Raw genomic sequence first — 15,707 nt, 5'->3', positions numbered from 1 at the left:
TTGTCCCAGTATCTGTTAAACTAACCACACAAATTTTCTTCTTGTCAAAAATTCACTGAATGGTACAGTGAACTGTATCTCATGTTAATTGGCATCATAATTGAACTTTAAATAATAAAAATCTAAGGGCTGCTGCTAATTAATCAGTGTTGAAATTATCTTTCTAAAGTGTGTAACAGGAGGAGTTGTAAGTTTTAATTGTCTTGTGGAAAATTCCACATCAGTTTATGTGCGAAATGCTAGAGGCAATCATTCCATATAAAGTTGTATTCCTAACGTAACATTAGACCATTAAGACATGTTGACAATAAATTGATTGAAAGCTTCTGCCAACCTTATCTGTATATCTAACCTTGAAAACAATAATTATGTAAATTTAATCAAATATACAGTTCATTTTTCATTAAGACTAACTGCTAACATGTGCTTTGCTTGAAATCTGGACCTTTGTGGTTTCCATTATTACTTTTTTACAAGTATTCATGCTGAACTATAATAGAATATGAATCATTCTGTGTCTGTGGTGTTTACAAGTAATTGTAACATTATCAATCTTTACATTTTTACCAGGATATTAGGTTGATGGGGCTTAGCCACAAAAATAGTAAGTGTCTCCATTCTGTTATCTGAGGACTCCATTCAAATACGGTGCACTTTTTTTCCTGCCTAGTCATATTTTACTGGAAACTGCTTTACTGTACAATAAAATAAATAAGCAATTGAGAGGAAAAGAATGAGTAGATATTCTGATCTGAGCATAGAGGCGATTCATGCCCAATTCGTGCACAACCACCCCCAACAAATCATCTGGGGTCAGGTCTCATTAGATATTCAGCACAAGCTCCCAGCATTTAATCCACCACTGACAGGGAACTTGGTGCTTTGGAACAGAAAATCTGGCACTGCTGCAGGCATTTAAAGCTCTTTAGTAACAGTTTAAAGAGAAGTGCACTTTTGGTCTAAAAATGTTTTGCAACACTTGTTCAGCACTAAATAGTGTAAGAAGGAAGCAGCGTGTGTTTACTAATGTACAAGTGGGAGGTGCTGCTGGAAGAAGAGAACCATGGGAGGGCTCCCTGTTTAATACTTCAGAGCATCCTCTCCACGGAAGATAAACCCAGACTAATCTGTGTCAATACTGTGTTGACCATCCAGAGGACCTGCACTAAATGTGAAAAAAAAAGTTTGCAGACCTGACAAGATCAGCTAAGGTAAGACTGTCCACCATTACCTTATACCAAGTAGAAGGAAAAAGTATGCACATGACTGAGGGGACGAATTTCCATGGATGCCGTGCCTCTTGTCCACCGTAACTTCAGCTGAAGAGTCACGGAAACCCTGGACAAACAGCTTAAACACCATTTACACCAGGTTTCCGGGGTTTCCACATCGCTTCCACTGAAGTTACGGCGGACACTCAAGAGAACCTCTGTAGAAATTCACCCCCTAAGCGTTTGCTCCCAGTCAGACTATCTTACAACCCTTTGAATGATAACTATTCACACTATTCTGCAGTAGGGCGATAATTGCAGCTGGAATTTTATTTGAAACTGTTGGGACACTGACATCTTAAAAGAACATCAGCCAAAAAATCCTAACAAAATCTAGTTGCATGATGCATGCCCATGTACACACATACAAAATGGGCTGCAGAATAGGCACTTGGTGTCCCTTTATTGCTCCTAACTTTTCAACAACAACAAGAAGAACTTGCAATTATATAACGCCTTTACCCTAAGAAAACGTCCCAAAGCGCTTCATAGCAAAAAATTGACACTGAGCCAAAGATGGAGATATTAGGATAGTTGACTAAAAGCTTGGTTAAAGAGGTAGCTTTTAAGGAGGGTCTTAAAGAGAGAGAGAGAGAAAGGTTTAAAGAGGGAATTCCAGAGCTTATGGCCAATACGGCTGAAGGCATGGCCACCAATGGTGGGGTGAAGGGAGTGGAGATTTATACAAGAAGCCAGAGTTGGAGAATCAGAGTTCTTGGTGAGTTGTAGGGCTGGAGGAGGTTACAGAGATAGGGAGGGGAAAGGTCACGGAGGGATTTGAATACGAGAATAGGAATTTTAAAATTGAGGTGTTGGTGGATTGGGAGCCAATGTAGGTCAGCGAGCACAGGGATGGTGGGCAAACAGGGCTTGGAGTGAGTTAGGATACGGGCAGCAGAGTTTTGGATGAACTCACATTTATGGAGGGTGGAAGATGGGCAGACGGCCAGGAGAGCATTGGAATAGTCGGATCTGGAGGTAACAAAAGTATGGATGAGGGTTTCAGCAGCAGTTGAGCTGAGGCAGGGGCGGAGATGGGTGATTTTACAGAGGTGGAAGTAGGCGGTCTTTATGATAGAGAGAAGATGTGGTCAAAAGCTTGGCTCAGGGTCATATTGGATGCTGAGGTTGCAAACAATTTGGTTCAGCCTGAGACAGTAGCCAGGGACGGGGTTGGAATCGGAAGCGAGGAAATGGAGCTTGTGCATCTCCCACTTCGTTCGACCCACCATTGGTGGCTGTGCCTTCAGCCATCTAGGCCCTAAGCTCTGGAATTCCCATCCTAAACCAACTCTGGCCCCTTGTACATGAACACCAAAAGCTGTTCATGATGCATGCCAAATAAAGTGCTTACACAGAATGTGTGAGAGCAAATTACACAAGCCTGATCAGAAAATCACGAGGGAGGGATTCCACCAAGGACTAGGAAAGACTGGATGACCAAATTTCGTGGTCCTGCAGTCCTAAATCCAATTGGCAGGAATGATGCGGCTGGTCAGAATGCATAGGCTAGAATTTGCAATGACGCCGTTGCGCTGCTAGCAGTGCAGCAGGGCTGGACTTCCATGACCCATCTCAGATCTCGAGGACAGGATCATTTTTCATATCAGAGCGAGTGCCTACAAAAGTGCCAGTGCTAGTGGGGCACCCACGCAGTGAACCCAGCTGGATTTCAGAGTGATGCCTTGCAACTCCATCGGGGGGCCACAAACCACTCGGGATAAAGATTTGAAGGCCTGAAAAATGCTGTCCCAATGGTCCCTCACACCCGGGCCCCATATTTGAACACTCTGGGTTCGATTGCCATTACGAAAACAGCTTTGAGGGAGCCACATACAGTCCTCTGTGTACATTTACTTCATGCAGGTGTACTTACTGCTGGCTGTATAAGTGGTGTAACTGACCAGATTTACAGGAGTCTAGTATCCCAGCTGACACGCTCTCACAAATGTCACTGGGACAGAAGAGCGCAAGCAGAATGTTCACTCAGACCTCCCCAAACAGAAGTACCGTCGAGCTGAGTAAGCGGTGGAAACCCAGAGGAAATGGATTCCAACCCAGTTTCCTTCCCCCCACTGCCACAACGTCAGACTTCCACCCCATAAAAGAGTAGAATTTCAGGGCGCTTGTATCTCCACATAGTACTAGGTTTGATCAACAGCTATGGTCAATTCTAAGAGCAAATGTAATTGGCAAAAAAATAGAAATTATCCGTGGGAATTGTGTATTGGAGGTTTTATATGTATGAAAATCTAGGTCCACAGTAGTATTCACAATGGCCCCAAATTTCCCCAGGGCTTGAGGCGAACTGAGGACACAAGTTAGTCAGCTACAACAACTTGCATTTATATAGCACCTTTAATATGGAAAATCATCCCAAGTGGCTTCACAGAGGGGTAATCAGAAATAAATGGATGTTGAGCCAAAGAAGGAGATACTTGGAGAGGTGATCAAAAGAGGTGATCAAACGTTTAGTTAAAGGAGTGGGTTTTAAGGAGGGTCTTTAAGGAGTAGAGGGAAGTGAAGTGAGGAAAGGGGATGCACAAAAGGCCAGTGTCAGAGGAACGGGGAGGTCGGGGGAAGGATGTAAGGCTGGAAGAGGTTACAAGTGGTTGAAGAGGCCGGGAAAGGTGAGTTAATTTAATTTTTTTTGTTTTCCTTGTGGGCTAGGAGAAGCCTTAAGCCTCGCCTGCCCCGAACTTCCGTTCTCTTTCCCCGACCGCTATACCCTCCTGAAAGAGAGGCAGGCAGACAGGTCCAGCGAAGGCTATGAAGTTAGTCAGGTTTTTAAAACAGAAAGCTGTGCTGGCTGTGAGGCCCTGAGGCCCAGCAGAGATTGTGAAAAGGCTAAAATGCTGGAGAGTAGTTAGAAGTTACTGTGTTTAAGTCAAGCAAGATGACTCACTGATGTGGGGAAGTGTAGCATACTCATGGGGCATAATTTTGACCCCAAGCTGGGAAGGGGGCGGAGAGTTCAAATTGCAGATGGGAAACCCAGAAGTACGGGTTTCCCGGACATCCTTATGATTTTTGACGTCAGGACGTCTTTTTTTTGTTGATTTGCCATCCGACTGACCGGCCTGATTGACAGGCTGGTCTCAGTCGAACAGGAGAGCAGCCAAGGAGAGGACGTGTTCAGGTAAGTCTTTGTTTGTATGGGGGGCATGGGGCACAGGGGCATGGGTTGGCACAGGGGCATAGGTTGGCACCAGTGGGCATGGGGGTCACGGGGAGGAGTCAGTCATGGGGTGAGGGATCAGGGGTCAGTCGCGGGGGGTGGGTGTCAGGATCGGGGGTCATCGCTGGGGTGCACGATCGTGGGGGGGAATCGGGGGTCATCGCGGGGGTCTGCGATCGTAGTTGGGGGAAACGGGGGTCGGAGATCGGGGGGGTCTGCAATCATTGGGGCAGGGGTCAGAGATCAAGTTGTGATTTTAAATGCCCCCCCCCACCCCAATGCACCCGTTTTTCCCTTTTAAAATCATTATTTTGTATTAATATGCATAGACAAGTTGTATTGATTGAAAAAAATGAATCTGAACATAACTATTGCTCTGTATGTTCATGTGTGCTGTGAAACAAAGCCGCTTAGCGATTCATATTTGGCCTTGTCTCACCGAAGGTTTACTTAGTCCACCTTCATAGACGGTCAGAAGAGGCTCACGTGCAAATGAGACAAATATCCAGTTCAGATCATAAGGGGATACTATTATTTTACTCCTGAGCAGTACAAAATGTGAGATGATCAGACTGCTTACAGAACTGTTCATTTTCCAAAGTTGTGTGTTCTCCAGATAAACAGCAATAATACAGAAAGCATGTTATTGAAAAACACAAAAGAACAACTAACAAAAACAGGCCTAAGGAGAAAAACTCCTCTGCCATAGCATGATGAACCAATGACGCTTCCTGCAGTATTTGCTCTGCTAGCTCTTCATCATCCTCTTCTTCCTCCTCCTAGATGGTTTTTTACTGGTCTCTTCCCAAACAGGCATATGCTACTTGCCATGTCTACAATGTGAAGCATGTAGTATTGATAACTCTACCAGAAGCTCGCAAAGCCTTGAGATTGTACTTTTCAAACAATCAAATTCTCTAAGCTAGGGAGCACTGCTACACAATTTTTAAAGAATTTTTTTTTTATTTTGACATGTTCTGTGCTGCTATTTAAATCCTAAGACTCTTGTTTCAGTACTCTAACTCTTACATTTTTCAACCATCTGGCTATTGTTTCTGGTCATTTGATGCACATTTTGATTTAAACAAAAATGAAGAAAGTTTGCATTTAAGAATATTTACATTTGAGAGGTTTGCTGAATTTTCCTTCCTCAAAATTCCCCTCAGGGTCTGCTATTGTCGATTTTCAGAGCTAATCCTGTCAAATACCATCTACTGAAGTTGAAATGTGATTTGTTAACTGGAAGTTACATTTGCCCAGCATCCAGAGGATTTGTTTACCCAGACTGCAGGCTCCAGCTGTGGCACTTTGCCAAAATTACATAATTCTTGCTTTGTGCCATTGCTCAAGGAAACTAAAAATAATTTCCTAATGAACCAGGAGAATGTAATACAGGTAGAATTTTGCAGATCACAATTTATTTCTCATCTTGTGCACATATTGATATAAGAATGTAAATTTACAGTTATATATGCAGATTATAAAAGGCGTTCATATTCAGGTTAATTTTATCATAAATTAATATCTCATGTCATGAATATCAAAATCATGAAGGGTTTAGATAAAGTAAATAAAGAGAAACAGTTCCCATTGGAGGAAGGGTCGAGAACCAGAGGACACAGATTTAAGGTGATTGGCAAAAGAACCAAGGCGACTTGAGGAAAAGCTTTTTTACACAGCAAGTGGTTATGATCTGGAATGTGCTGCCTGAAAGGGTGGTGGAAGCAGATTCAATCGTGGCTTTCAAAAGGGAATTGGATAAATACTTGAAGGGAAAAAATTTGCAGGGCTACGGGGAAAGAGCGGGGGAATGGGACTAACTGGATTGTTCTCACAAAGAGCCGGCACGGGCTCGATGGGCCATATGGCCTCCTTCTGTGCTGAAACCATTCTATGATTCTGTGTCACATAACAGTGTACCAACAGGCTGCACAGCAAAGTAACAAGACTTAGCTTAAAGTCGCCCACACCACCAAGTTGTTGGTTTTAGCTGCACGGTCTTGGAGAGAAGATGATCCGAGGCCAGACACTTCTCCGCAGAGGAGAGAATTGGAAGACAAATTGCTCTCTTGTACCTCCTAGTGGTTGGTTACAGTGCAACAGCTATGGAAGCAAGTTGGAACATTTGTTCATTGTGGATGATAAAAGGGAGAAGAAAATAACCGAAAAAGAGAATGCACAACAAAAGTAAATAATAACAGTTCAAAATGTTAAATGGACATTTTCTAGCTGTCTAAAGAATAGCAACTGACCATAACTGGAGATACAGCATTCTGACACGGCATGAAAAGTACATGTTGTTGGGCAATCAAAAAACTTATCAGTAACTTCTGAACAGTTGCTGATGATTTTTCAGAAAGAAACATGTTCACTAAGCACACAGGCTGGCATTTTAATTTACTTTTCACATCCATCTTCTCATCTAAAGAGCATCTCAGAAATAAACACTGCTCCTGCTGTAAACTTTAATCTTTCTTAATTGTACGTGCAATCTGGCACAATGCCACACATCAGAAGATAAATCTGAACCATACTTCAGAATGTTCTATGTTGGCCCGGTGACATCGTACTGAAATGTAAATTTATTTTCTTTCATACACACTTGTGATCTCAGATATGACTTCTTATTTCCTTGTGGAAACTGTTTTCTTTCTCCAGCACAGTCTGCTGCTTCTATAGTACAGAGGCGCTTTCACATATCTCAGACCACCACACATCAGGATAAATGTTCAACTTGTCGCCTGGCCGTAAAGCTGGCGTTGCGGATCAAGCAGTTTCTATAATGGGTGGATAATCCACAACACCGTTTTATTCTCTGGGTGGGAGTTGAAAATCGACCCCATCATTGCTCTATCCAGCCATCTATGATAAAACTGAATTATTCAAGATGTTCTTTCAACCCATGCTATCTTTGCCTCTATTTTGCTCACCCGAAGTTAACAAGTCTCAAGCAAGTTTAGAAGTCTGAAGGTTTCTCCCCCGATAATAGTAGAGATATAGGAAAAACTCCCAGCAAACCTAGTTAGAACTGTGTCCATTAATTTCTTAGAACGAGGGGTAAATAATTGCCTGTTTAGGAGCAGGATTGTAGGTTTTAAAGACTAACTAGAGACATGAATGATCATGGAACACTACTGCTCACACCCTGCTGGGGCAATGGAAATGTTAACTGTGGAATGCAATTGGTTATAGCTCAGAAATGTAGAGTGTAATGTTAAGTCGATATCTCAACTTTCACGAGACTAACTTGGGTGATCAAGGAGACATTTCACATAGCTTTATCTTCTTTGAACTTTCATGTGTGAGCTTAGTTACTTCCTCAGAAGATTACCAGTAAATGTCTTGGATAGGGTCCATGACAAGGAAATTATACATGCTATATGCAAGAAACAAGCTCAATGGGCCAAATAGGTTTTTCTCATTCCATATTCCATTCTTGGTGTCTGCTTTGGGGCCCTACATTTATAGCCATTGTCTCACATCTTTACTTAGGGCCTCTGTGCTTCTCTTCAGCTGAAAATAAATCTGAAATGAGCAAAAATCACTTTAAAGTCTTTAACCTACGCTCAATACAACCATTAAAGATAGTCTAAAAGCATGACTCAATGATTTACTTAAACATAAGCCACCAAACGACTTTTGGCAGGGCAACTGGAATTATACAGGTGACTCAGTCAGTGGTTTCATTTTTCAGTAAACCACCAAATGATTTATTTCTTATGTAACTTAGGGGCTGAAATTCCCAATGCAATTAATACTTTTCTGCGCAAGTGGTACAGCGCAGTGACAGCCCAAAATTTCCACTCCAGCTTATTTGAATAATTATCACAGTGGAAAATGCCGCTTTTCCTTTTGAGCAGCAAGCAAGCCCAATGGGGAAAGTAGAATTCTAGCCATTAGGTCCAAATTAAATGGACCTTCGCACAAAGGTAAGTGCTGACATATGGAGAGAAATGTTTATTTCAGCCTTTAATTCACTTCAGAATCCATTTCAGCTATTTGTCAACCTTGGGCATGGCTGTGGGGATGGAGAGTAGTGTCAGGCATAAATGAAATGAAAAGAAACCTAATGTGGAGGCACAAAGCAGATTCTGTGGGCATGTGAAGCAGTGGTACAGCACCCAAACTCCAGTTAGAGGTATGGCTAAATTGACATGCACCTGCATGAGATGGGTGTGGAGGGTCACCCAATATGGCACTTAAGAACACTCCCCTCAGAGGACACCATTCTTAGCAGCAAATGGTAAACAAACTCAACATATTATACCACTACCTGTGGAAGCTGGAAACGGATGAAGGAATCTGCCAAGGAAACAACACCCAACAGTACCATGTATCTCATGGCCTAATCAGAAGATTGCTTCACACAAAGTATTGCCTGTTGTACATGTACTGCCTCTAAGCCTATCAAAGAGCATTGACTTTCATAGGGGTTTGATGCTCTAAATAACATCCTTTGTTTCATAAGATCATCATCCATATGTTCAGTAGTCAGGGACTGACATTCCATAAGTTACATCAGGCTCCACTTCCACATCACTATTCCCTGACTTCCTTGTGTTCTGTGTCTCACCACAAGTCAATCAATTCCTCATCTTTGTTATCTGTAACTCCCATCCGCTGAGTGTCTGTCTCTGGGCTGCTGAGCGCAAGGGAGAGGGTGGACGAGTGGATGCCAATGTTGTCAAAAGTGGAGGGGATTGAAGTCTCTTGGTAATTATCAGTTTTGTCTTTTGTTTCCTGGCATGCAGCCTCAGGAGAACAAACAGTTCTGTTAGTTTGGGCCTGCATGAGGAGCATTCTATCTTAAACAGATGCTTTGTGGATTTCTTATGAGGAATCTCATAACTGGAGGAAAGATTGAAAAAAACGTAGCTACATTGGCCTAGAAATTGATCCGTGCTGACCTGTTGGCACAAACTAGGTGCAGGGAACAATCCCTGAATGGGTAGGCCCAAGGCTCACCCAATATTGGGCATCATTTACATGAGACTGGAGAGATGCAGACACCTGCTGGGCGCCATCAGGCAGCTCGCCAGAGAGCTGAACGACAGCCGGCACTGCAGTGGAGCCGGGAGGAGCACTCCTGCACCTCATAGTTTCACATTCAGGGTAAGAATTTTTTAAAAACTTATCTTTCTGGTGGCTGCCTCCAGCAGTCCCTTTAAGGACCACTGGTTAGGCCGCTTGTAGACCACATTTTCCTGAACGCAGCACTCCTGTGAGATGTCGCTGATGTTACCTGTTGCAGCCTGAAAGGAGTCCGTGACAAAAGATAAAGGCCAAGGTGACCTTAACAGCCACGGGCAGTTCTGTCCTTGCCCTGGTTCGAGGCTCGAGTTGTGGCTGCAGCAGGTGGCATAAAGTGACAGCCGCCTTGCTGAAGCGAAGGTGTCTCATACATTGCTCCTCTGAGAAGTTCAGGTAGGACAACTGCTCCTTGAAGACCTACTGAGGGTATGACCACCTACACAATGCCCTCCTCCTTCCCCCTCTGCTAAGACCTGTTCCAGCTCTCTCCTGTCTTCCTTGCTGCAGCCCTTTTGACCAACCATGACTGCACTCAAACTGTTTATAAGGCAGCCAAAAACAGTACAACACCAGCAAAATCATCTTCTCAGAAGTCAGAATTGAGTTTTCAGGGTCAGAAAACAGGTTAGAAAGCACCCACAAGTTGACCAGCAGCCTGAAATGACAAACCAGCAACTAATCTGTAAATACCGTATGATCCCTATTAATAGCGATGCTAAAGAGTCCTTCCTGCCTGTTAGCGCACAAGTTGCTGGGCAAGTTTATCACATGACAAATCCGGAGCTGGGGCAAGCCAATATCAGAAAAGGGTCCTCCAACAAGAGCAGGACACTAATTTGAATATATTATTCAGTGTTTCCATAGTTCTGATGTACGTCTACAGAGCAGCCCGATCCAATATGGTAGGCGGCACATTTCCGACTCTTAATGAGCGTGAACTTCCTGCCCGCCATACTGGATGCTTAGGCCCCAATTGGCCCTGAAAAATGGGTGCTGTGCTATCGAATTTCTAGGCCAATGTACCTTTGAAACTTGAAATGGAAATGAAAATATCTGGATTTCAAACAATAAGTAAAACCCCTGAAACTGTTCTGCTAGATCATCCACAGCTGAAGTTAATGCGTTTTTTTTGCTTTGAAACAGATATCGACGAATGTGTATTAGGGAACCATAACTGTGGTCCAGAACTAACCTGTATAAACACAAGAGGTTCATTCAGCTGTCGCTGCAGTCAGGGCTATCAAAAACGTGGAGACCAGTGTTTTGGTAAGTACGGTGAAATAACTTTTGAAAATTACGTTTATTTGCGTTGCTTTGTGATACACTTAAATAGAGTTTCTAGGGGTAATTTTCCGACTTTGTACTACTTCACTCGCGAGCAGCATATCTTGGAAAGTTGTGCGCATGCTGCACATAATTCTCTGCTCATCCGTTTAAATCAGAGCAATGTGCAGAGCTGGAAAATTACTCCTTATAACAATAAGAAAAGTGCTTTATTAAGTGCAAATTTTTTTAATTTCCCAAAACATAATAGTAAGTTGTAAGTGCAGGCGAACTCTGATTTGCACATTACCAATATGCCAGGCAATGTTATGCTAGGATCAGAGGGGGTAAAATTCAACTTCGGCAGGGGCACATAACAGTCTGTAGCAGATCGGCCTCCCATTATACACTCCACCCAATGGAAAGGAAAAGCGGACAGGGTGTGTAACAAGCGGCCAATTCACTACCGCCTGTTTTGCACACCCGACAAAGTTCAACTTCTCCCCCAGGATTTCTTTAAATATATTTCTCCAGATATATAAATAGCCACTATTGAAATGCAATAATCTCTTTGAGTTATGTCAAAACATTCTGCATTATATTGTGCATTGTCATCATATGAAGTATCCAAAAGTAAATCTGTGACTAATTAATAGAAGTGGGTGTGATTGTTTGAATTGAAATACAGTTTCATATTTTTCTGCCGTTTCTACTTCAGGATTCTTTAATCCATCTGTCATCTATCTTTACAACCCTGCAGTTGCATTTGCTTGAACCATCTGGTAAACTACAGCCAAAATCTAAACTAAACTCAGTTCTGATAAACTAGATTTCTGAAACTTCATTAGATCTCTTCTCTACTAATTAATACATAATGTTATTTTATTATAACTCGTAGATTCTCAATGGCTTTGCTTATGGTGAGTCAGGGGTTATGCAGTAGCAAGGGGAGGGCTGGGGTGTGGCAGTGGCGAGGGGCACATTGAACGAAATTGGGAAGATGTTTGTAAGAGATCTGATCAGGGTTTTTTTGTGATTGGTACTTGAAAAATAAATAAATATGGGGCAATTGTCCACACAGAGTTGAAAAATTCATGCTTTCTCTTGGTTTGATATTTTATACAAAAAAATACAAATTCTAGTTCCTTTCATTGATCCAAAATATGGGGGTGAATTCCCAATGGGGCGCGGTGGAAGGCATGGTCTGTTTTGATATCTGGACCTCATTTGCATCAGGACGGTGGGCTGTAGCTGGTGTTCATGCGCTCCAGGGCAGCCTGCTGCTTTGGGCCAAAGAAAGTAGATCCTTTGAGGAAGGCCCTTCAATGTTTGGAGTGGAGGAAGCCAGAGTGGCAGCAGCCTAGGCTGAATTTTTGTAGCCTGGAGCAGTACTCCTGTTCCTCCCAGTCCCACAAAAATAAAGAGGAACTTACCTCTGGGATCCTCTTTGGCCGGGGTGCCAGCTGATACTGATCGGGGTGTGCATGGTGTACACTCTGACCAACTCAGTCCAAAAATGGCAATCAGGGTCCTGATGGCATCAGAGGACCCCAATTTCCATTTTAAATGGGCCTCCCACCTGACGCCAGGGGCTGCTCCGGTGAGCATTGCCGCAGCCACAGTGACAGCAGCAATGGGGCGGTAGGAACATAGGAAGTACTAGACGATAAAAGACCAAGATCTATCTAGTTCGCCTTCTACCATCCTGGTAATTGCATGGTAGTCATTGCCCATCATTTCCAGCGCACTAATGCCCCATTTCTGCTGGGGGTAAGGGTTGAAAATTCAGCCCATGATTTCCCTGAGGTTCTAGAGCAGATGAGTGGAGAGGTAGCACTTACAAACATTATTATTAGAATAATTAGAATCTTAGTAGAATATTATTGCTGAACAAGTGGTGACAGGCTGGTGGGGATTCCAGAGGGGTGGGAAAATCGCTGCCTCCGCCATGTAGTTGAGCAGAACATAGGGTTTTAAAAAGGGAGGGGCAGGCAACAGAGAGACCAGAGGTGGGTGGGAAGTGACAAAGCTTGAAACTTTTTTGGAGCAACCTGCAGTGGTCCTTTTAAGGGCCGCTGGTTCGCTTGCTCAGCGCTCAGTTCCATTGGACAGATCACGACGAGCACCCACTTCACCCATTGGAAGACCAAAACTGCGTCAGGTCCTAAATATGGCATAGGAACCCAATTTGCATATTGTAAATAGACTCCCGCCTGCTTTGGGTAGGAGTGCTGCTCACCTGTTTCCTGAACCACTCCAAGATCACGGTGGACCAGGGTGGTAGGTGCTGTGCCGCGATTTTCAGTTCACTACCACCCTGATCCCACCCCGATAAGGGGGACAAAAATCACCCCTCATTTTTCTCTAAATGTTCTTCCTGTTTTTGAGGTATTTGCTCCTCTTAAAATTTGTTCCTCGGGCCTCATCTAAATAATTGCGGTAAGCTATCAGCACTTTCACGCCTCCACAGGTAGCTCACCCAAGTGAAGAATTGAATTTCAGGCTCCTCCTGGCTCCACATCAATTAAACAAAAATAATTAAACTTACCCTTTCTGTAGTGGCAGCTCTCTAGTCCCCATTCATGTCGAGAACACTGAGCAGAGCAATCCCGATTCCTGCTCCGCTCAGGGCAGCCCAGTTTCCCAGAGGGATCCTAAAACAGACGTTAGGTCCCGCTTTAGCGTTTCCTGGGCGCCTGAAAAATGGCCTGACCCAATTTTGGTCGGACGTTTTTCAGGCATCCTTGGGGCACAGAACATTGGTCCCCGAAATTGGGCATGTTGCACCTGTAAAATGGGTGTAGCGATATTCATTTTCTACTCCAATAAGGTTACCAATTTACGCTGATTCGTAGGCAAATTGTGATTTAAGCCTTCACCTGCTAGAAACTGAGACTACCCAAATTATTTCACACAAAACTAACAGAGGGGAGAAATTGTAGCTGCATTCATCTGTGTGGATTCAAACAAAGGTCCTAGCAATGAAAAGGCATTAGCCTAATTCACTACATTACCTAAACCTCTCATATATGACATTTCAATATTTGGAATTTAGATCCTTACTAAAGTCTAAATCTAACTTAATTAAAACTAACTTATCAGTATTTGACTGATTTATGCAAAGAAAATGTTTCATAAAATTACATTTCTATTAACAACATCCTTTAACTCACTAAGGGGGAAAATTTGGATTTAAATTAAGTTATTTCAAGAATGTGTAAATTTTGATACATATACATGCAGATGTTTATTCTAAATCCTTCTATATGTAAAATGGGAAATAATCACCGAAGTTAATATATAAAATCAGACGAAAATCAATCAATCATTTAATATTGTTGCAATAAAGGTATATTGCTAGAATTGGTATTATCCATAGCAATGAACACATGCTTTTTTTGCTGTTTAAATACTGAAAACATTGTTTCCAAGTAAGTTGTATTTATCATTACATCATCTGGACAATCTGCTTCACTGGAAATGGACCGAATTTAATTAGTTGGCTCAAATCAAAAGAACTACATTCTACATGTTCCATATGTCAAATATCAAACAAACGTTGCCGGTGAAACATAGTTATCAACAAAAGCAAAACAGATTTTCCATCCAGGAATATAGCTTTCCAAGTACTAAATCATCCATTTCTTTGAACTCTTGTTCCAACACCCAGTCTTTGACAGGGTATTTTCAATGCATAGAATAATAGTTGGCTAAGAGTATGCTATAAAGTTCAGTTCAGATTATTCATAATAAACCAGAATTGGAGTATTTTATAAATATCTGAGCCCAGAGCTGCATTATAGCTTTAAAGCAGGATCTTACCTGCATTTATTCTATACTACCTGGCTTCCTCTGGTGTTGCTCATGGTGAGCTGGAGGTTTTATAAGAATAGAGACAACAAGTAGTGTTGTCAGGGACACTAATTTATTGGTACTGGTGATGTGGAAGGACTAGGAAGGGGGTCCAGGGTCTAGCAGTACAAAGATGAGTTACCAGAGTCCAGCAGTAGTTTGAGAGGGTCTCAGGTCTGGGAGCACTGGGAGGAGGGGCTTGGCACTGATTTTAACTGCCCCCACCTAGCGGAAGACAGGTGGGGGGGCAGTTAAAATAAGGTGAGTTGCTTACCCTGCTGCCTTCCCCATCTTAACCTGCTCTTTTGAGCAGGCGAGCGGGACACCGACAGGAAGGAAGCGTGGTCCTACTATGCAGATCAGTTCCGATGATGTCATTTGCAATTTCAACCAGAGGCCGGGGGGGGGGGGACGGGGGAGGAGGCAGGAGGCAGGAGGAGGGGGGAGGCAAAACCTGCTGGGAGCCAGATCCTAGAGCAAAAGAGGCCCAGAAGGTAAGTGCAAAAGTTTTATTTTAGGCTTCTTTGTGGCCCAGGAGGAGCAGGAGTGCTCCTCTTGGCCTCACAAGGACACTTTGGGCGTTCCTTGCGTCGGGCTTCCCCCGCCCCCACCATCTTTGCTTGAGCCTCCCTCCCGCTCCCCATCGTGGCCAGAGTCTTCCCCCTCTCCCCACTAACTGCCGGGACTGTTCCAACGGGTCCCCAGCTGTGGCATCCTGCCGCAACTTCCCAGTCCTGCTCGCCCACCGGCCAGGTAGTCAAACTGGCCGGGTGTCGGACGGGGCTCTGCAGAGTTTTATTCAGATGAGGCCCTCCTATTATTTAAAAAACTTGCTTAAGATGTAAGTGATGTTATTCCTTCTTCAAACTAGCTTATTCTCACTTATATTAGAATTTTTTTGCTCTATGTCCCACGGTGGTTATCAGTTTTTGCTTAAGATCTGAGAATTGTAGATGCACAGGGACAGGATAAAGCCTACATCTCCCAAAATCCATCTCGTTCATATATAAGGGGGAATTTTAACTCTCCAGGATGGGCAGAGTTGGGGTTATATTCTGAAAAGTATGAAACCCAACTCCAACCCGCCGCGAACTCACCTACTTCCAGATTTA

At 43.3% G+C, this 15,707-nt stretch overlaps 1 protein-coding gene across 2 annotated transcripts in view; it reads left to right on the top strand.

Annotated features, from left to right (window-relative positions):
- The window catches only part of LOC137324583 (EGF-containing fibulin-like extracellular matrix protein 1), a 95,852-nt gene that overhangs the window by 49,168 nt on the left and 30,977 nt on the right, over positions 1-15,707 (top strand). For both annotated transcript variants that reach the window (XM_067989031.1, XM_067989033.1), the window contains exon 5: positions 10,624-10,746. In XM_067989031.1, coding sequence (XP_067845132.1) covers positions 10,624-10,746 — 123 coding nt within the window. The remainder of the gene's footprint in view (positions 1-10,623; positions 10,747-15,707) is intronic.

This window comes from Heptranchias perlo, chromosome 8, assembly GCF_035084215.1.
Source record: "Heptranchias perlo isolate sHepPer1 chromosome 8, sHepPer1.hap1, whole genome shotgun sequence".
Classification (NCBI taxonomy): Eukaryota; Metazoa; Chordata; class Chondrichthyes; order Hexanchiformes; family Hexanchidae; genus Heptranchias; species Heptranchias perlo.
This window is presented reverse-complemented; position numbering and strand designations above follow the sequence as displayed.